Consider the following 20,572-nt stretch of genomic DNA (forward strand, 5'->3'; position numbering starts at 1 on the left):
GTACTCGGAGGTACAGTGAGAAACAACCCCTGTTTCCCAACTTAGTGACTTGTGTGGCACTCGTATGTGACAACAGAGGGTTTGGAGCATTTCCTTTCCTTAATGAAACAGGATTAATATCATTGCCTGGGATTTCAGGAAACCAGGATTATTGGGAACAGTGATACTTCACACTCAGCTCCATTCATTTGCCACTTGGTCTCTAAAGTGCCTAAGAGCTATAAGAGTGCAACTGGCTAATTGTTTGCTTTGTTTAGTGCAAGTTTCTGATTGATATTTGCAGTGTGGCCAAGCAAGCAATCTTCTCTCAGCCCCTCTGAAGCTCTGATCTTAATCACATACATTAGGCTTTTAAGTCCTGTATCTTGCCATGCCATTTCAATTAGGTCAAATGAAAAGACATGTAAGGCAAATGAATTTCCTTGGAGACCAAATGTAATCTCCAAAGAACAAACATGGAATAAAAGATGTAGAGCTTACCATAGATGAGCTACCGGCTTGATCTGTGCTTTGAGTCTTGGGAGAAGACTTAAATGATGCCTTGAGGCAGGTACAAGATGCGTCGGGAGGGTGGAAATGGGTTCCAACACACTCCATTTAAATGCAGGCTCAATAAACCCACTGCCTGATAGCAAAGCTGGTGGTACCAGCTCCTCAGGAACAGCACCCACATGCAAGACTTTGGGAGCTGCTTCCTCAATGGAGAAGCCAACAGCATCGGGAGGTTGTAACCTGGAGCCTTTTCTTCCAAGGTTATTGGAGACCTTCATCCCTAAGGAGCAGGATCCAGCCCTGGCCATGCCACCGGCTGCAGAGCACATGCCCTGGCGCTGGCTGGCAGCAGCGAGGGCATCCCGGAGGCTGGTGCTGGTGGTGGTGTTCGTGGCGCTGCTGCTGGACAACATGCTGCTGACTGTTGTGGGTATGGTGTTGGTGTTGGTGCTGGTCTCTGCTGGGTGCTGGGAGCCTTCAGGATCACCAATGTGTGGCCAGAACCATTCAGTTCTGGGTGCTGAGCCAGGAAATGGAGTGAAATCACTAATTCCTTCCCTGTTTGCTTTTCCAGTCCCCATCGTCCCCACCTTCCTCTATGCAACAGAATATGAAGGTGCCAACAGCTCCACTGCCCCAGCTCAGACTGAAACAGCTCCTCCAGCCCTGAAAGCTCCTCCTTTCTCCTCCGTGTTCTCCTATTTTGACAACACCACTGTGACTGTCTTGGTCTCCACTAGTGCCACGGAGCTGGTGAATGGGACGGAGAGCAGCATCCCACCAGAGCCCACTGCGAGCATCCCACCATCACCCAGCAGCTGCCCTGATGGTGAAGAGTTCCTCGCCAAGGAAAACACCCGTGTGGGGCTGCTGTTTGCCTCCAAGGCTCTGGTGCAGCTGATGGTGAACCCGGCCGTGGGTGTCCTGACCAACAGGTAGGGCAGAGACCTGGGGCTGTACCTTCAGGCTCGGCCTGCTGATGAAATCGGCTTTAGCTGAGCTTAAAGGTCTGTGCTGCCCATGGGCAGCCCCTACAAGCGTGGGATTACAGAAGTGGTGGGGAGAACAGCAAGGGGGGTATATGTGCATTAAAACAAGCATGGATTTTACCTATTCTAAAAGCCTACAAGTTATTATTACAACATAGGCCCCCTCAGAGAAGGACAGATGCTATTTAATATCAGTAACCACCAAATAAGCAATGATTCCCACCTTGCTATGGATATAATGTTTTCTGCCCTCGGCTTTTCTTTGCCTTTGTCTCCATCAGACACGTGAGCTGAGCCAGGTTCGTATCCATGTGTTCTGGGTGGGTTGATGAGTTGGTAAAACCAAGCCATGTCTCTGGGTGAGCTCTATTGATGGCCACTGGATGCCTCCTTGAACAGCCCTCATAGGCACATCCACATGTTTAGGAGTTGCTCACCTGCCCACAGAGGCTGGGCAGCAAGGCCACATCTTGGGCTGGACTGAGGAATCCTCCCTGAGATGCCTCTTTTTTCCTCTCTAGGATAGGATACCACATCCCCATGTTCATCGGGTTCGTCACCATGTTCCTCTCTACAGTCAGTGAGTATTGCCCTTCTGTCTGCCCTTCACACCCAGCAGCACAGGAGGGAACACACTGCTCTGTCCCCATGCAGGGGAAAGGAGTGAGAGCAGAGCAACTGGCCCCAGAAACGGGTGGCAAGAAAGGACAAGCATCCCTCTGCCCCCTCCAGCACCCAAACCAGTGCAAGCTGAGGCCGCTCTTACAGGGTTTTAATGCTCACTCCACAGCTCTGCCTGACCCATGTCTCCCCTTCCTCTGCAGTGTTTGCCTTCTCAGGCACCTACACCCTGCTGCTCATCGCCCGAGCGCTCCAAGGCATCGGGTCATCGTTCTCATCAGTCGCAGGTACAAGTTTTAGCTACCCCTTAGTCTCTGTGTTGGCTCCTCTTGTCTGGGTTGTCATCATATCAGGAATGGTCAGCAAATGGACAGACCTTGTCTGAAGCCTTCTTTGGCTTCAAACCCATCCTCACTGCACCTGCCTGGAGCAGACAGATCCCCCCCCAAAACCCAGGCTGCTTTCAGAGGAGCCCCATCACTGTGGTACCAGCATCCTCATGTGGCCTCTGCTTCCTCTGCTCCCAGGCTTGGGCATGCTGGCCAGCGTGTACACGGACGACTTCGAGAGGGGCAACGCAATGGGCATCGCACTTGGAGGCTTGGCCTTGGGTGTGCTGAGTAAGGAAACCTTGCTCCCAATGGGGTTGACTTCAACAGCATCTCCATCACCTGCATGGCCATGCCCCTTCCCTGGCCTGTCCTCCTCCCTCCTTTGCTCATTCTCCATTGGCACTTCCCATGGGATCTAACACCTTCCCACCACCTTCCCCTAACACCCACTGGCTAGGAGGCAGGAGCCAAACACTGCTGGGATGCTGGGATGCAGAGGGGGATGGTGGCAGTGCTGCTGTGTGACAAACCTTTCTCTTGCAGTTGGGGCCCCCTTTGGCAGTGTGATGTATGAATTCGTGGGGAAGTCATCTCCTTTCCTGGTCCTGGCATTCCTCTCCCTGTTGGATGGAGGTGAGAAGCCAAATGGTTAAATCCTACCCCCCAAAAAACATGAAGAGATTTAAACGTGGATGCTTCAGGGGCAATGTCACAGGGCTTGTGTGAAGGAAGAGGCACATTAATACACAGCTGACAGCAGCAGCACAGGTTATTCTGTCACCACTAAATCAGATGTTTTCAGCCACCAGATGGTTGACATAGCAATAGAGTAAAAATTAGTCCCTCCTTACTTAATAAACCCATTGATTGCATTAATAGCTTCAATAGCACATAGAATCATAGAATGGTTTGGGTTGGAAAGGACCTTAACATCATCCAGTTCCAACCCCCTGCCATGGGCAGGGACGCCTCACTTTAGACCATGCCACCCAAGGCTCTGTTTGGGAATAGCCCACTTGCCTGCAGCCTCTTCACCACGCCACAGAGGAATCAGGCTTTGCCAGCATAAATGGTGATCCTCAATCTTTCTCCCATAGCTGTAGATGCCATGAGAGACAGCAGAAACATGCATTTGTAGTGGGAAGCATTAAGCTAATTCAATTATAGCCCCAGTTACCATCCTTGCCTTGATGTAGTGCAAGATATCCTTAATGAAGCATATAAGAGCTCTTGGAAAATGAAGCGTAGGTGCAATACATGTGAAGCTTCCTTTCTAAAGCCTATTCTTTTCCACACTGAACTCCTGCCATGCTCTAGCTGTGGTTCCCCAGCCTGGCAGGGACCATTGGCATAACTGACTGCTCCATGGGTTGACAAAGCACTTCTGACATGGTCCACATTAGGGAGTTCTGCTGCTCCCTCCTATGGGAGCAGGGCTGGGAGCCACCTCTCCCCTTTCAGTGATGCTCCCAAACACAGCTGCTGTATCCCCCTGGAGTTCTGTTGATGGAAGGGGTCAGGGCTGAAGGAAAAGCAATAGGGAAATGTGGATTGGAGTGATGCTGCCTCCAGAAACATGCTGACATCCATGTTTGCTTCCCAGCTCTGCAGCTCTGCACACTGCAGCCCTCCAAGATCTCCCCTGAGGTGAGTCCATAGGAGAGCTGGTGACGTGAATGAAGTGGAGGGGAGCATGCACCTATGAATTCCATGTATTCCCCATGGATACACATGCAGCTCTGAGCTTAACCCCCCTTTGCCATCCCACAGAGCACCAAAGGCACACCAGTCCTCACCCTGCTGCGAGACCCCTACATCCTGGTTGCTGCAGGTAAAGCTGGGTATCAGCACACACCGTGCCCCTGGTGACTGAGGAAATCCCTTCGTGCTGCTTGAAACAGTGGCTAAAATAGAGCATTTCTCCCTTTTCTCCCCATCAGGAGCCCTCTGCTTCTCCAACATGGGGGTGGCCATGCTGGAGCCCACCTTGCCCATCTGGATGATGCAGACCATGTGCTCCCCAAAGTGGCAGCTAGGTAGGTGCTGTGCTTTGCAGCCTCCATCCTGCTTCATACCATTTAGCTAGAACCGGTCCTGCTTTGGCACTGCGAGGTGGATTGAATAATCTCTTCTATCATCCTACAAGAAACCATATGCCCTCAACTGCATGGAATGAGTGATCCCAGGCTGCGTGTTGCTCCAATTGCAGCTGGAAATGTCCTTAGTGGCAGCTCTACAATGTGCTTTTCTCTATTACTGGGAAAATGCTATGGGATCAGACTCCCCCCAAGAGCAGTAACCGTGGAAGAAAGGCTGCTCCATGCATGGGAAGCTGGTCGAATCCTGTCTTCTGCAGGGCAGATAATGGTATCGTGCTGGGCTGAAATCATGGCAGGCAGATGGGGTTTGCAGAGGCAGCTCAGAGTAAAACAAGGCCATTTAGAGAGGTGCAGGCAGGACAGGCTGGTGTGTGCTAATTACCAGCTGCCTAGAAAATGGGATACAGAGATAACGTCGTGTTTGCTATAGAAATAAGAACTAATTGTTATCAAACCCAATTGGCTGAGGGATGACACAGGGGGTGCCTCAGGCTGCACTCAGAGCCCAAATTGAATTGCAACCTGGGAGCAGGAGGGCTGAGAGGGCTTCTAATCGAGTTATCCTCTAGGCAGGCAGGAGCATCCATCCTGATAAGAGCCTGTGATGCTTCTTAAGAACCAGTGATTGAGCAAGGATGGGCGAGGGCAGAGCAGGACCCCAGAGGTACTGAGAGTGGGGAGAAGCTTGGAGTAAACCTGCAGGATTAACTGTGCTGTAGCTGCTAAAGAGAGGCGAGGAGATGAAACATAAATCATGTGTTTCAATGAGGAAGTTGTCTTAGTGAAATGGAGCTGATCAGGTTTATTTATTGTCGCAGGGAGAGTATATTAAAAACAAACAAGTGGTAAATCAGCCACCAGTGCAAATATTGAGCTTTGACTGCATCAGGATCCCCCAGCTTTTTACTTAAGCACTTCTTTAATTCTGCTTTCCTTAGTAAATGAAATGCAGAAAGCAAGAGGAAAGGGGGAAGAAGAAGAAACTGTGGCAGGAAAGGACGAGCTTATTAAAGCAGTGGGGATAAAAGAGTTCTGCCCTTAGCTCCTGTTTGTGGGTGAAGCAGTGCCTCAGTTTCCCCCCACACCATCAAAAGCAAAGGCATTCTTTATGCCTCTTTATTCATAGAGGGACCTCCATGCTTTACAGGGCATAGAGTGATGGAACAGGGAGCAATGGCAATGGAGGACATAGGAAAGCACCACTGCAGGGACTGGCTCCCATAGGGATTGCCTTGCCTGGCTCATGACATTCCCCAAATGAAAGAGGCAGTTAATGAAGGTTTTTGCACATCCCCTGTATTCACTTGCGGATAACACTCTGGGTTATCCTTTGTCTCTCTCAGGGATGGCATTCCTCCCTGCCAGTGTATCCTACCTCATCGGCACCAACCTCTTTGGGATTCTGGCTAACAAAATAGGCCGGTAAGTGGAATGTCAGAGATTTCAGCTCAGCCCAAGCCTGTGCTTTCAGCACGAATCATGCTCACGGAGCTGTGCACACTGAGAACATCTCCTTCATTGCAGGTGGCTGTGCTCCCTGATCGGCATGGTTGTGGTGGGAATCAGCCTCCTTTGTGTAAGTAAGATGATTTTGAGACCCTTCTGCAAGAAGAATCAGCAGGGGCAGCATGAGCAATGGTGCTGACATAGGGTTACACACCTGGCAGATGCTCAATGGTTGCACTGTGTTACACTTTACACCTGCCCTCATCCTTTCTCTCTCCTCTCAAAGGTACCTCTGGCCAAGACAATTTATGGGCTGATTGCCCCAAACAGTGGGCTTGGCTTTGCCATAGGTAAGCTGCTGGGGTCAGGCTGTGTGACACGGCTCAAACACAGCTCTCACCCCTCAGAGGGGGCGAGGGCTGATCAGGCCCTTCTTGCTTTGGGCAGGCATGGTGGACTCCTCAATGATGCCCATCATGGGCTACCTCGTGGACCTTCGCCACACCTCCATCTACGGCAACGTCTATGCCATAGCTGATGTCGCCTTCTGCATGGGCTTTGCGATTGGTATGGAGGAGCTCTTACTCACAGGATGAGATGCTTACTCAGTGTGTATCTGGCTCGGTTGATCGCTCCCTTTCCTCCACCCAGTGTTCACTGCAAGCAACCAGCACAGAATCCACAACCCAGCCACTGTAGACCCATAGAAACCCTCTAAACTGGAAAAGCACCTTCTGCTCTCTGTCATCCTAAGTCCTTTTTGGTTATAAACTTGCAGGCCCATCCACAGGCGGTGCGATCGCACGTGCTATCGGCTTCCCCTGGCTGATGGTCATCATTGGTGTCATCAACATTGCCTACGCTCCTCTGTGCTGGTACCTGCGCAACCCCCCAGCCAAAGAGGAGAAGATTGTGAGTTAAAGTACATTTAATTCCTGTTAACTACTCAGATTAATCTCCAGTGTTACTAAACCATGATTTCCCTTCTCCTTTACCCAGGCAATCCTAAGCCAGGAATGCCCCATGCAAACCAAAAGCTACACGGCCCAGAAAACCCTGCGTGATTTCCCTCTCACAGATGACAGTGATGTGGAGGCAGAACACATGGAATAGCACACACAAGGATGCAGGCCCTGTTTTGAAGCTAATATTATGGTTATAGAACATGGATGTATCAGCACCCAGGAATAACCCTGTTTCCCCCAAGGCTTCTGGACACAGGCTGTGTCACTGATCTGTTCTCTTAGCCAAGCAACCCAGAGCAGGGAGCAGAGACTTGGGATTTGGAGGCTCTATTGGATTAGTTAAGCTACTCAATTGCTCTGTGACTTGTAGGCAAGTTGACCCAAACTCAACACATCTCATCTGTACAACAAAAGTTATGAGGATGAGGAGATTCCTATCACCCTGTCCTCCAGACTAATGTTGTCTCAAGCACAGCATGTCAATGGTATTGACATCTCCTCTTGATGAGTGCAGTGGTATTTGTTAATGCCTTTAAATAGAATCCTAGAATGGTTTGGGTTGGAAGGGACCTTAAAGCTCATCCAGCTCCAACCCCTGCCATGGGCAGGGACCCCTTCCACTGGAGCAGCTGCTCCAAGCCCCTGTGTCCAACCTGGCCTTGAGCACTGCCAGGGATGGGGCAGCCAGAGCTTCTCTGGGCACCCTGTGCCAGGGCCTCAGCACCCTCACAGGGAACAGCTTCTGCCTAAGAGCTCAGCTCAGTCTCCCCTTGGGCAGGTTCAAGCCATTCCCCTTGGCCTGTCCCTACAGGCCCTTGTCCAAAGCCCCTCAATAAAGATGTCACTGTGCTGCTAACGTGCTCCTTGCTTCTTTGGAGACAGTTAAACAAATGCTTGTTGCTCTCTCACTAGAGCTTCAAGTGTTGTGCTATTGATGTGTAACTTACAGCTGCTTGTGTGTCCTTTCCAACATGCATCCAGTTAGTTCTGTGAAGTAATCCAGGCAGAAATAAGGCTGGAAAGAGTTTTAGCCCCTTAGACACACTCAGCCAACAAAGCTGGTTGAATCACTTGTGACTATAAGTGACTAATAGAGGGGTTTTAAAACCCCTGCCTCTCAGCAGAGATGGGGCAATGGGCTGTGCTTGGGATCCAACCCATCACAAGGAGAAGTACAATAGGTTTAATTACCCTGCTGCAATTTCCTGGTTACAGGTTTAGTAATGGAGCGCTGCACTGTTAACAATGGAGTTTAATGGTCTGTAGGAGTACGTTATAGTAAGTTAATTCTGTATCTGAGGAATTCCCATGACCTTTTCTTTTCCAGCAACACCTCAACCTCACAACTTGTCTTCTCCCAGTTCCTATAAGCTCATTTCAGCCTGGAATGAGCACTTGTGTCATGCACAAGCAGAAAGAACAGCAGCACAATGCAGATGCATTTGCCAGCAGGGAAACAGGAGGGTAATAACAACCCATCAGCATTTGGTACCTTATGAGTCGTTACCAAAGGGCACAAATGGCTGTTGTCAGTGTGCAGTGCCCCACATCCATGCTGGGCTGCTCTGGAACCCCTGAGGCTGCCAGCACTGGGATAACATCGGATCCTTAAGCCCTGCATGGGATGAGAGGCACAGCTCTTCTCTGTTCCATCCGCCACCTCTACGGCGAATGAATTCATTGAACTAATGAATCATAAATCAACTGCAGTGCAACTAATTACTTAATTAATTAATCCAAACGACACTAACGCGAGTTTCTCTGCTCCGAATGAAACGTTTTGCCCCAAACAGCCCAACTTTTTCACCCACCCTGCTGAAAACCCCTCATTTCAATGGGGAGCGCAGCAGGAGCCATAGAACACGCACAAAGCGCAGGATAAGGCTCCTATCCCAACCTGTCACGACAGCATCCCAAATCCATGTACTATGGATACACCCATTACGCAAGCAATACGTCATCACACCCATCCCCGCCCCTCCCTTTAGGTCCCGCCCCTTCTCGTTCTCGCGAGATTTCACCTGGCCCTGCCCCTTCCGACTATGGCGGCGCGGTAGCCGGGCGGCCCCAGCACCATGCACTCCGACGACGTGAGTCCGCCGGTTGATTCGGTCCGGTCCGCACGCCGCCAGCCAGCTGCGCCGCAGCCAATCAGCGCTCGCCCCGCCGCTGAGCCGGTTGCGGCCGGCTGGGGGGTACATCCCCCCCCCCCCCAAAGGACCACGTGGAGGGGAGGCGCATCCCCCGGTCCCCAACTGGGGGTTATTATGGGGAGCAGTTATATGGGGGGATGTGAATGGGAAGAAGGCAGCACCCCTGACCCGTCCCCACGGTTCTTGTTCCTCAATGGGGTGCAGAGAGCCCCAACATTTGTGGGTGCCCCCCTTAGAGCCTCACGGGGGTGCTGCAGGAGCCAGGGGTGTACAAAGGGCCCTGGGTCAGTGATGTCGGGGTGTGACACCCGCTGTTTGTGCTCGCAGGTTGTCTGGGATACGCTGGGAAACAGGCAGTTCTGCTCCTACAAGATCACGTGAGTTTTTGGGGGACAGGGTAGGTTGAGCCGATGGGTTCTGCTCTGCATGGGGTGCTCCTGGGGGAGAGGAGCAGGAGGGACAAAGTTGGGTGCCTCTCTGGCATAGAATCACAGAATGGTTTGGGTTGGAAAGGACCCTAGATCATACAGCTCCAATCCCCTGCCATGGGCAGGGATGCCTCACATTAGACCATGTCACCCATGTCTCTGCCTTTGACACTGGCAGGGATGGAGCACTTACCACTATTCCCAAAGGTAAAGGTGTTGGGATGCTCCCAGCCCTTCCCCTTCATTCTCCCCTCATCTTTGCAGGACAAAGACCCAGAACTTCTGCCGCAATGAGTACAACCTGACGGGGCTGTGCAACCGCTCCTCCTGCCCGCTGGCCAACAGTCAGTATGCCACCATCAGAGAGGAGAAAGGTGAGGAGGGCAATACTGTCTGCCCCAGGGCACCCTGGCCCCCAGCACACTTCTCCTGTCTGGGCTGCATCATGTCTCTACCAGCATCACATTGCTCTCTTCTCCAGGTCGATGTTACCTGTACATGAAGACAATAGAGCGGGCACCTTTTCCTCGTCGCCTATGGGAGAAGGTGAGTTAAAGGGAATGGGCTGTGTACCAAGAGGCAGCTGAAGGCAGGGGGCAATGGGCCAGATACATCCCCACATCCTTGCCCCTCCATAGCCCAACTCTTTCCCATTCCCCACGCCAGGTCCTGCTCAACAAGAACTATGAGAAAGCACTGGAGGAGATCGATGAGAACCTCATCTATTGGCCACGGTTCATCCGACACAAGTGCAAGCAGCGCTTCACCAAGATCACCCAGTACCTCATCCGCATCAGGAAGCTGACACTCAAGCGACAGTAAGTGACAGGGCTAAGGGTGATCATGGTGTGATGTATGGAGCTGCTGCCTGTCCCCTGGGTCTCTGTCTCTCCCCACTGCACTTGGCTGTTCTGAGGCTTTGCCAAGCTCATACAGGGACCTGGCCAAAGTGGATTTAACTGCAGTGTAGTCCAAGTCCATTTAACCTAGCTACAGACACACTTCTAATGATGTAAATGCTGGTTGTTGGCCTTAATGAGCGTTTACTCATCTACTATAAAAGAGGTGGACATATGCACTAACTAGCACTTGATGTTCCCTGTAGGAGGAAACTTGTTCCTCTACGCAGGAAGATTGAGAGACGGGAGAAGAGAAGAGAGGTAAAGCCACTTTTCCATCATCTCATGTCTATAGCTTTTGTTCCATACATCAGACAACTGACACAGCTCCTCTCTGCTCCATTAGGAGAAAGCTCTGGTTGCTGCTCAGCTGGATAATGCCATTGAGAAGGAATTACTGGAAAGGCTGAAGCAGGATACGGTAAGGATCAGCACCTCCAACTGCCTGCATGCCTGCAGGGAGGGACACGGTCCTTGGTGTGGAAGGGAAGCACCACCTGTATGGGACGAGTGGCAGATGACAGCACGCTGCCCTGCTTGAGTGGGTTTGTAACAGAGGACTTGCTTTCCCCCAGAACAGAGCCACCCATCTGTACAGGAGCACATCCTTCAGAATTAGGGAAGGGGCTGAACCCCACGCTCACCCGAGTTTGACACAGGCCCTTTAGGTGACCCTGCCCCTCATGGCTGACTTCTTCCTGTGACTTACAGAAAACCCACACATTCCTTTTCAGTATGGAGACATTTACAACTTCCCCATCCACGCCTTTGACAAAGCTCTGCAGGAGCAAGATGCAGAAAGTGAGAGCGAGTCCGATGCAGAGAAGGAAGAGGAAGATGATGAGGTAACACTGAGCACCACAGCTAACCCTTCCCTGAGCTGGTGCAGCACCACCAGCTCACCCACATGCTGGGCACTGGAGTGGGAATGATGGGGGGAGAGGAAGAAGTTAAGTGTGTGTACAAGTGGTGGCCTTGATGGCTCTTCTGTTGCTAGTCACGACACTGCACTGTGCTCAGCATGGAGGCATTAGCTTCTGGCTTTGTTTCTTGCAGGACATGGATAAAAGAGAGTTTGTGGAAGGAGATGACAGTGACCTCAGCGACTTTGAGGTAAGTGAAGCACCAGCTATAAAGTGTCAGGGCTAAGCTGTTTGAAATGAACCTCCTCCCTCTTGGTGTCTCTGGTGATGGGATAATCAGATTTGTGGAACATAATGATACAGTCAGACTGTGCTGGATCCACTACAGCCCAGCTCCTCTGGCGAGACAGCTGGGAGCCAGGATTAGAAAATGGAATTGGATACCTAATTGTGCAGAAAGGAGGTTTAGTTACACAGCATGCTTTGATGTCACTCATCTTTCTTTCTCAGGACATGGATAAGTTAGAGACAAGTAGTGAAGAGGAGCAGGAAGTGGAGCAAGAAGCAGAGAAGAAAGCCTCTCACTCCAAATCTAAAGGGAAAACACCCCTGAAAGGACCAGCCAGAAGAAAACGTCCCTACATTGAGATAGAGTATGAAAAAGAAACAGAGCCAGCCAGTAAAACAAAAGCAGCCTGATTCCTTTGACCTGCACTTTGTACTGAATGACAGGACTCTCCATCTGCCACCAAAACCCTCTCCAGCCTTTGCCACTCTGCAGGACCCTTGATAACTGCTCCTTTTTTCCATACTCCAGACTAATACTTTAAGAAAAGAAGGGTTTTGGACCTGACCCCAGGTGGTTGCAGCCAGTTTGTGCTTACATGAAGCAGTTTAAGAAGGACTTCACCTTCTCTACAACCAGACAAGGCTCAGCTCGAACTGTGCGCTCCCGGAAGGAACCTGGGCTGGGGGCACTGCTGCTTTGTTCTGAAGCTGTAGGTAGGTGAGCACACAGTGTACCTTCTTTGGGAGAGGTATGGGGCTGACAGGGGTGGGACGAGCAAGACAGCAACTTGAAATAAAGAGTTTACTGTCCAAAGAGGGGGTGAGCATTGATCACACCTCACGTGTTCTCTCGCACTTGTCTGATGCATTCCCGCACGCGGTTCTCCTCACAGCTGCTGTAGACACCTTCCAGCAGGACCTGAAACGAGAGCAGCATCAGTTCCTAGTGCCTTGGCACACTCAGGTTTATGGTGTTATCAACCCTGTCCCAGCTACCTGTTGGAACTGAGTTCTACAAAGCATACACAGATCAATTCACTTATCAATCAAGTCAAGCACTAATGTTACAGTGGGTGGAAATTGATGCTTTCAATACACTTGGTCTGAGGAAGGAGGTGGGGGCTTTTGCATGGTGCTGCCCTTGTAAGGGATCAGAGATGAAGCAGTCCTGGGTCCCCAGCTCACCTTCACTTGCCCTTCAGAACAGCGATCCAGCAGGATGAGGCATTCAGTGGCCCCTTGGAGCAAGGCAGCTTTTACTGGCTCTGGTGTTGAACCCTGGTCAGTGTGCACATCCCAGAGCATCTTCAGCAGGGCTTTCAGGAGCACAGGGAGTCTGCATGGCATTCTGCAAAGGAAAACAGGAATTCCACCTTATTCCAAATCCTCTTTGCAAGCCAGAGGAAAGCACAGCCTTGCTTGGCTTCAGGCAGGAGCTGCTAGTTGCCTTTATGTGCGGAGAAGGAATTGCAGGACAACTTCAGCAGTGAGGCTGAAGAAGCTGCCTCGCTCGATGTGCCCACCAGAGGGAGAACAGACACAGGCTCTGAACACAGAGGTAGCCGTGGGATGGAGTGTCACAAATGCTTGTCATTGGCAGCCCAATTCACAGCACAGGCCTTACTCTGCATTTCTGCCATACAGAGATTTAGTTTTCAGCCAAGTTGATGCTTCCATAACAGGCAGATCAAAAAGCTTAATTTTTCAGCGAAGTAATGCCAGTGTTTTCTCCCTGTGAGAGATTCTCCCTTCAGATTTCAGGGCCTTTTCCTCAAGCAGCAGAAACTTTGACTCTGAAAGGGTGACAGCATTCAGGATGTGTCCTCTGTAGCGTCTTTCAAGCCTAGACAGGTACCTGGGCCAAGCGTACTCTATGGTGCACTGCAGTGTCTCCAGTATTCCCAATCGGGCTTCTTCCTCAGGGCCATCAGAGACTTCCAGATACCCCAGGATAACTCGCTCCAGCCTCTTCAGGTGCAGTGCTATCAGGATGCCAAGGCTGCCAATATGAATAAGAACACACTGAGAAGGGAGATGAATACCAAGAGCAAAGCAGGGCCCTGCAGGGCTGTGGGGGCTGCTCTCACCTCTGCACAAAGGCAGGCAGGGCCCTGGCGTAGACCCGCCGCAGTGCAAGGCGATGCTCTGCCTCCATGTGGGTCAGCACCAGCTGCAGCACCTCATCGCAGTGAGTGGTTGGTCTGCCCTGCTTCTGATGCCGCTGGGCTCTCTCCAGGACTGGCAGCAAGTCCAGCAGGCACAGCAGTACTGCCTAACCCAGCGAGAGACAGTAAATGTGGGCAACACTGCTGATGTCTCCCCCAGAACACCTGGAAGCCCCAACCCTGCTGAGCACCCACAGCTGCTGCAGTTCACCTGACAGACACAGCTACTTTTACTGCCCATTACCAGCCTTATTCAGCAAGGCTGCACTTGGACAAGAGGCAAGAGGTCTTCCCTCTACTTTGGCAATTCCCTGAGAGCTACTGAGTTACTTTGTCTCTTGGCCACAGGTATCAGTTAGTAACAGCTGACTGGGCTGTCAGCGAGGAAACAGGTTCTGCCTCCACATGCCTTAAGCTGGCTGACCTACATGGGACTGATACAAGGCAGATTACACCAAAGTTCTGCTGCCCTACCTGGATGAGAGGGGCCTCTCGTGAATAGAGGTGGTTGTAAAGGGCATGGTACACAACCTGCGCCCTGTTGAACTGGCACAGATCAGCACCTGGCTGCAACAACAGAGAACAAAAGGTTATTCCTGTGCATCACATTCAGCGCCCAGTTAACACGGTAACAGAGCATTCCCAAAGCCTTGCACATGCTGTGCCTTAGGAACACTGCCCCTTACCACGTTCAGAATGATGTGATGCAGGCAGCGCACACCCAGGAGTTTATTTTCCTCCCGGTAGTCGTCTGAGATGAGCAGTGCTGGTGGCAGGACCTGCTCCAGGTAATGGCTGAGCCAGGGCCGGGTGACATGAAGTAGTGTCCAGGAGAACACGTGCTTTGTGGCAGGGTTCCGCTTCCAAGTGTCTCTGTGAATACAAACTTCAGCTCAGCAAGTGCTGGGGTTAATGAATACTCACTGCTTACACAGTTAGACCTCTTGGTTGACAGTCAGCTCTGATTCCACCCCTCTCCCCCCTTTCAAACCCTAGGTGTTTGTAAAGCTCTAATCCCATATTCTTCATCCAGTGCCTTTTAACACCTCAGCCACACAGATTCCCAAAGCTTCCATTATTTCCTACACAGAGACCAGCCAAACACACCATCCCCCCCCCCAGCCCTCCCCTTCCTACTCACTTGGTTAACTCCTGTTTCAAGAGCCCCATCACTGCTCCAAACCTTCCTTCCTCATCCTCGCTCTTCCCCCGCAGGAACTCAGCCACGGACCCGCACCCTGCGGCCCGAACCAGCGCCTCCAGCAGCTCCTGTGCCACCGCCCGGGACCTCCCGTTGGTCCAGGGCCTCTCCCCGATATGCGTCGCAACGAAGATGTACACAGGTACCAGCACACGGCACAGGATCGGGCCCACCACGGGTTCCCCCAGAGCTTCCTGCGTCTTGGCAGCTTCCAGCTTCCCAAGCAGGTTCAGGAGCACGGCCCCGACCTCCGCTGCTCTCTCAGCCACGGCCTCACACACCCCGTCCGTGCAGGGCAGCTCCGCGGCCTCCTGCTCCTGCTCCGGGGGGGCTCCGTACCGGCTCAGCGCCAGCACCAGCTCCCGCAGCGTGCCCGGCCGCAGCCCCCCGAGCAGCCACCGGCAGTCCGCAGCCTCGGTCAGCGCACGCAGGTCCCGGACGGCACCGGCTTTGGAGGCCCCACCGGAGAGGAGCTGCCCGAGCTGGAGCAGGACCTGCTCAGCCGGGGGGACAGGCGGCTGCGGCCCATCCAGCCTCAGGGCTTGCACTAAGCCGCTGAGCTCCATAGCGTGACCCTCACCCCAAGGCCGCTTCCCGTACTCCAGGACGAGCTTTTAAAGCCCCTTTAAGCACCGCTCACCGGCACCGGGGACCGGGCACCGGCGCAGAGACCCCCGGAGCCACCGGCGAGCCCATATGGAGAGCCGGCTGCAGACACTGTCGTAAACTACCCCCCTTTGCCGTAAAGGTGGTGCGGAGGGGGCGGGGCTATGTGTGTATAAATTAGCATGGATAATTAATAATAGTTAAGAGGTAAAAGTGAGGTGGTGCAGCCAGGATAAAGGGTGAAAGGAGGATGATGAGGGTGGAAAACGTAGGTGAGGAGGAAGATGCACCTACAAATGGGGGAAGACGTGTTTGGGACTTTCCTCTCGCCCTCACCTAGGGGTGTGAGGCTCGGCAGTAGGGTTGAGCGCGGCTGCCCTCATTCCGATCCTTCCGGTTCATAGCAGATGATGAATGGGAGCGGCACGCGGCTGCGTGACGTGTGCGCCCTGACGTTACGACGTGGCACAGTTCCCTTCTGAGCTCCCGGGGGGGTCGGCGACGTCGCTGATGACGTCATTACGTTTTTGAGTACGGAAAGTCAGGAAAAAGGGTTAAGCTCAGAGCGCATGCGCGAAGTGGTTTTGGGTCCGTTTCAGTCGTTTTCAGCCGTCGTCGGTTGCACTCGAGCACTCAGAAACTGAGAAATCACCCATTTAATCTCTTTTCATACCAAAATGTGTCTCCCCCCCCCCCCGCCCCATAAGGACCCCATCGGGATCATGTACAAAAATACTCTGTGCAGCAAAGGGGGGGTACAAACCCACCCCCCTACCCCCCCCAAGCCAAACCAGCGCCCTGCGGGTTGCAATTCCCAGCTCCCAAATGAACTGGGAATTAACTGGTAATGAACTGGAAATGAACTGGGAATGAACTGGTCCCGCGATGGCTCCAGCAGGGCTCTGGCTCACACCAGCTCATCCAGGAGGGTGCCGATGCCGGCGCGGGGCTGTGCGGGACCGGCCATGGGTTTGTTGCACATGGGGCAGACGCAGCGGACCTCCAACCACTTCACCAGGCACCTGCGGGGCAGGAACACGGGAGGGCGGAATTCCAGCGGCCGGGAATGCCCCGCATCCCTGTACTCACCTCCTATGGAAGGCGTGCTGGCACGGCAGCACCCCCAGCTCCTCCTTCACCTTGAAGTCCTCCAGGCAGACGGCACAGGTCTGCTGTGGGAGGTGAGACAAGGGTGAGGGTGGGTGCGAACACATGGTCCTGTTCCTATCCCTAATGCTGTGGCTGGGGAAATCCCACTGCTTTGATGCCTCTTCCCAGGTATTTCCAGCTCCCAGGGAGGGGATTTCCCTCTCAGTTCCCAGCCATCCTCATCTCACTTCGCTTGTGAGCTGCCTTTGAGCCCATGGAGCAGATGGGATGTGCCCCAGAGCATCATCCCCCTTACCCCCCACTCCATCCCATTCCAGAGGAGGAACCACTCACCCCGTGCACATTCAACCTGCGGGCATCACCTTTCAGAACCACCTGAGGAAGGAAAGGAGGCAGAGGATTTAATATCCAAAGGGATTTTGCATGTCCCATCACACCACTTTTGAATGCACCCAGCAGCAATGAGCAGCATCAGTCCCTGCTGCATCCCCACCTGCCTGCATCCACCACCCATCCGGCCCCAAATCACTGTGGGTATGTGCAGTATACATATATCCTATATAAAACCAACCATCCTCTTTACCTCCTTGTACCCGAACCGCTCACTCTGCGCCTGGTGCCGCAGTTTGCTGCAGAGGGGGAGAAAAAGATGCTGTGAGCTTTACAGCATCCCAAGGCTCACATCACTTGGGTTTAAACTATGACAACAGCGCAGCCAAAACCACATTGGAGGCACCGAAATCAGGGGAGCGCACTCTTCCCAACCGGGAATGGGGGATAAGCAGCTCTGAGGCTGTGTTTGTGCCATTGGAGCAGCCCATGGTTGTGTTCCAGGAGCACCATAGGGCTTGTGCCACCTCCAGAGCAGGCAGGGTTGGGCAGTGGGGAGTGATCAGAGCCTGCAGCCCCGATTGTTTGCCTTAGGAAGTCGTTCGTGGTGCAGGAAACGCTGTATTTCCAGCGCTGTATTCCCAGCTCCCAGCCCCACTGTGACCTTGGCCAGGGGAAAATCACCCTGCAGAGAAACGGAGCAAGATGTGGGCACAAGGAGACCACTTGCAATGGAGCTTCTCTTCCAAATGAGGCACCGAGATGTGCTTCCATGATCCCCCCAAATGGCTGAGAGATGCACAGGGCATCAGCAGAGCATGAGCATCCCATAGGGAATGACTGAGCCACCCGAGCCCTGCAGAAACACCAGCTGCTGCCTTGGCTTTGGGTTTATAAATAGCCCTCCCTGTAATGTACAGACACATCCTCTCTTGTGCAGCCCTGCTCGACACAATGCATCCCTCCGTGTGCTCCCCTGGAAAACAAGAGCCCCTTCCTGTGTTTCCTGCCATGCTCCAGCCATAGGGAACACCAGGGACCACGAGCACAGCCCTGCTCTTCAGGGCACATCCTTATGGAGAGTGGCTCCATGTTATGGAGGGGATATGGGAAAGGGCTGTGGGTACCCCAAGGATGCAGCCTTGCTGCTGCAGGCCCTGGCTCACCTGATGAAGTAGCAGCAGAAGATGAGGCTGAGCACGAAGATGAAGATGCCGGTGCCAAATATGACCATGTAGATGTTCAGTGGGAGGTCCTGGAATGTGATGGGAGGCATCGTGCAGGGTTTACTGGGAGGAATCAGCCCCAGACTGCAGGAGCACCCTTTGGGGGGAAGAGTCAGAGTTTAGGATGGAGGAAGGGGGGAAAGAAGTGAACAGGAGCTGCTGTGAGAGCAGAGTGAGCCTGGGCTGGCTCCATCCCTCTGGAGCTTGCAAAGTGGGCATAAACCAACACCAACACATAGTCTTGAGGGCTGTGAGTTGAAGATGTCCTCAGGAGGAGCAGCAGCTCCTTACAGCAGCTCAGCATCACACAGCAATGGTAATGCTGCCACCCCAGAGGGGAAAGGCAGAGGGACCCCAGCCCCTGACACTGCCAGGAGCTGGTGCAAAGTCAGTCCTTTTATGTCCCCAAACCACACTGACCCCACAAGAGCCAGAGCTTTGATTTCCCATCAGATCCCACTCAGACAGGACTTTAAAGGAGAGCAGCCCCCAGCCCCATCTGTGCCCCATGGAGCATCCCCCCTGCCCCTTCTGCTCAGCACCATCCCATCAAGCAGCTCCTCCAGGAACACTCGTGGCTTTAATTACAGGCCTCCTGCTTCCCATGAGGCTGGAATTTGCTCTGTACCATGGAGACAGGAAGAGAGCAGGCGGCAGAAGCCTCTGCACAAGCACTGACATCCCAGGCTTGGTCTGCCTGGTTTCCTCCCTGTGGTTGGGCTCCACTGCCTTGGACATCTGGATAGCAAGGGGAGCAGGACAGGCAGGCAGCAGCAATGGGGTGAGGTCCTGCCCCCGAACACTTCATTCCCTGCTATTCCCAGGTGTCTACTCTGAATTTACAAGTTCCATTGATGCAATGGCCAAAGGCTGCGGGATACAATTCATCTACAGTGCAAGAAAGGGAGGATTTGTTTGTCAAGTCCTTCTGCTCCCGAGACCTCCAGGTGCAGGAAAAGACAATGGGAAAATCAGTGGGTTTTTTTTCATTTCCTTGCTGGAAATGATGGAGAAATGCTCTGAAAAAAGAAGTGCATCAGCTCTGAAAGCAGCACTGAGCAGCTAAATAAGGTAATGCTGGTGGTGGGACACAGGCTGCAGAGCAGCTGTGGATGGACAGAGAACAGGGGGAGAATCAGCACTACAGAGAGCAGGGAAAGGTTGGGATGTGCATCCCAGAGCGTTTCCAGGAGCAGTACTTGGTGGGCTGGGAATCGGAATCCAGATTGGTTTGTGTTGAAGGGACCTTGAAGCTCATCCAGCTCCAACCCCTGCCACAGGCAGGGACCCCTTCCACTGGAGCAGCTGCTCCAAGCCCCTGTGTCCAACCTGGCCTTGAGCACTGCCAGGGATGGGGCAGCCACAGCTTCTCTGGGCACCCTGTGCCAGCGCCTCAGCACCCTCACAGGGAACAGCTTCTGCCTAAGAGCTCAGCTCAGTCTCCCCTCGGGCAGGTTCAAGCCATTCCCCTTGGCCTGTCCCTACATCCCTTGTCCCAAGCCCCTCTCCAGCTTTCCTGCAGCCCCTTTAGGCACTGGAGCTGCTCTCAGGTCTCCCCTTCAGGAGCCTTCTCTTGTCCAGGCTGCCCCAGCCCAGCTCTCTCAGCCTGGCTCCATAGACTCTAGCTCTTGAAGCATTAGAAGCCAAACCCTGTCAATCCCACGCTAACCCTCCCCAGCACATCCCTCTGTGCTTTGTGCTCATCTTAAGGGGCTCAAACCGCAGCATCCAACCTCCTGAACATCACACCCAGACTTCGCTCCTCAACACAGGCTCATCCTCCATCCCATGGGGCAGAAAACTCCCAACCCCACAAGCCGCTTACCGAGCACTGCTCCAGGTTGGATGCCCGAATTCCCTACGGGTGGCAAGGGCTGTGTGTAAAAGCCACGTGGGTGCTGAGAGAGCAGAAACCCGAGGTGGAACATGAGATGCTGTAACTTGGTGCCGAAGGAAGCAGAGGAGCCGGTCTAACACGTCCCTGCCAGCCGCAACACAGCTGGCAAGGCTAAGTTTAGACTCACCAGCTTAGCAAGGGTCATTCCTGCTCAGCAGAACTCATGAGCTCCATGCTGTGGTGCCGAAGGATTCCATGGAAATGCCCTGTCCGGGTGGAGGAGCAGCCATCGGCTCAGCCGGGATGGGAAGGACAAGCCCTGGAGCAGTGGGTCCCAGCAAGGCAATGGAGCCTTCCCAAAAGCCAGGTTCTCCCAGCCCCTTCCCCTCCTGCTCCTCCCCATGAGGGCTCCCGGACACGGCTGAGCCATGGTTTCCATTAGCACAAAGCCCTTTGCCTGACAGAGGCGTTGGTATTTTTAGTTCAAGGGGAATGGATCCAATCTGGCTTTAACCAACACGA

The 20,572-nt window shown here is 53.1% G+C and overlaps 4 protein-coding genes and 1 non-coding gene across 9 annotated transcripts; 3 read left to right on the top strand and 2 right to left on the bottom strand.

Moving 5' to 3' along the window:
- The first annotated feature begins 798 nt into the window (after positions 1–798).
- Positions 799–7,092, top strand: LOC101876258 (chromaffin granule amine transporter). The gene is given in 14 exon segments (XM_034070416.1): positions 799–922; positions 1,067–1,427; positions 2,003–2,061; positions 2,306–2,389; positions 2,630–2,722; positions 2,978–3,067; positions 4,038–4,098; positions 4,100–4,470; positions 5,877–5,955; positions 6,058–6,109; positions 6,266–6,329; positions 6,427–6,546; positions 6,758–6,891; positions 6,979–7,092. Coding segments are annotated over 14 exon segments (1,806 nt in total).
- TTI2 (TELO2 interacting protein 2) lies at positions 2,967–15,530 on the bottom strand. 3 transcript variants are annotated; one of them, XM_034070418.1, is made up of 8 exons: positions 14,882–15,530; positions 14,427–14,613; positions 14,215–14,307; positions 13,663–13,847; positions 13,431–13,574; positions 12,761–12,923; positions 12,413–12,494; positions 2,967–3,054 (listed from the first exon to the last, which is right to left on the bottom strand). In XM_034070418.1, exons 1-7 carry the CDS (start codon positions 15,505–15,507, stop codon positions 12,414–12,416), a joined length of 1,479 nt encoding a protein of 492 aa, XP_033926309.1. In that variant the 5' UTR covers positions 15,508–15,530; the 3' UTR covers positions 2,967–3,054; position 12,413. The 3 variants fall into 3 exon arrangements, with proteins under 3 accessions (XP_033926309.1, XP_033926310.1, XP_033926308.1); XM_034070419.1 differs by lacking the exon at positions 2,967–3,054 and adding an exon at positions 9,768–10,921; XM_034070417.1 differs by lacking the exon at positions 2,967–3,054 and having other exon boundaries at positions 12,361–12,494.
- Positions 8,967–12,389, top strand: MAK16 (MAK16 homolog). The gene is made up of 10 exons (XM_005140203.3): positions 8,967–9,034; positions 9,425–9,474; positions 9,790–9,899; positions 10,007–10,071; positions 10,192–10,343; positions 10,631–10,685; positions 10,771–10,845; positions 11,159–11,269; positions 11,481–11,537; positions 11,798–12,389. The coding sequence occupies exons 1-10, from the start codon at positions 9,020–9,022 to the stop codon at positions 11,984–11,986; spliced, it is 879 nt and encodes a 292-aa protein (XP_005140260.2). The 5' UTR covers positions 8,967–9,019; the 3' UTR covers positions 11,987–12,389.
- A 404-nt stretch (positions 15,531–15,934) lies between the features above and the next one.
- Positions 15,935–16,031, top strand: LOC115946595 (small nucleolar RNA U13). Its single transcript, XR_004080640.1, has one exon. It is a non-coding gene; the product is annotated as a small nucleolar RNA U13 (small nucleolar RNA).
- A 299-nt stretch (positions 16,032–16,330) lies between these two features.
- Positions 16,331–20,368, bottom strand: RNF122 (ring finger protein 122). 3 transcript variants are annotated; one of them, XM_034070448.1, is made up of 7 exons: positions 20,238–20,368; positions 20,039–20,111; positions 18,154–18,310; positions 17,241–17,286; positions 16,991–17,032; positions 16,637–16,719; positions 16,331–16,569 (listed from the first exon to the last, which is right to left on the bottom strand). In XM_034070448.1, the coding sequence occupies exons 1-7, from the start codon at positions 20,253–20,255 to the stop codon at positions 16,455–16,457; spliced, it is 534 nt and encodes a 177-aa protein (XP_033926339.1). In that variant the 5' UTR covers positions 20,256–20,368; the 3' UTR covers positions 16,331–16,454. The 3 variants fall into 3 exon arrangements, with proteins under 3 accessions (XP_033926339.1, XP_033926338.1, XP_033926337.1); XM_034070447.1 differs by lacking the exon at positions 20,238–20,368 and having other exon boundaries at positions 16,637–16,716; positions 20,039–20,183; XM_034070446.1 differs by lacking the exon at positions 20,238–20,368 and having other exon boundaries at positions 20,039–20,183.
- Positions 20,369–20,572: the final 204 nt, after the last annotated feature.

The sequence above is a fragment of the Melopsittacus undulatus genome, chromosome 18 (assembly GCF_012275295.1).
Source record: "Melopsittacus undulatus isolate bMelUnd1 chromosome 18, bMelUnd1.mat.Z, whole genome shotgun sequence".
NCBI classification, from domain to species: Eukaryota; Metazoa; Chordata; class Aves; order Psittaciformes; family Psittaculidae; genus Melopsittacus; species Melopsittacus undulatus.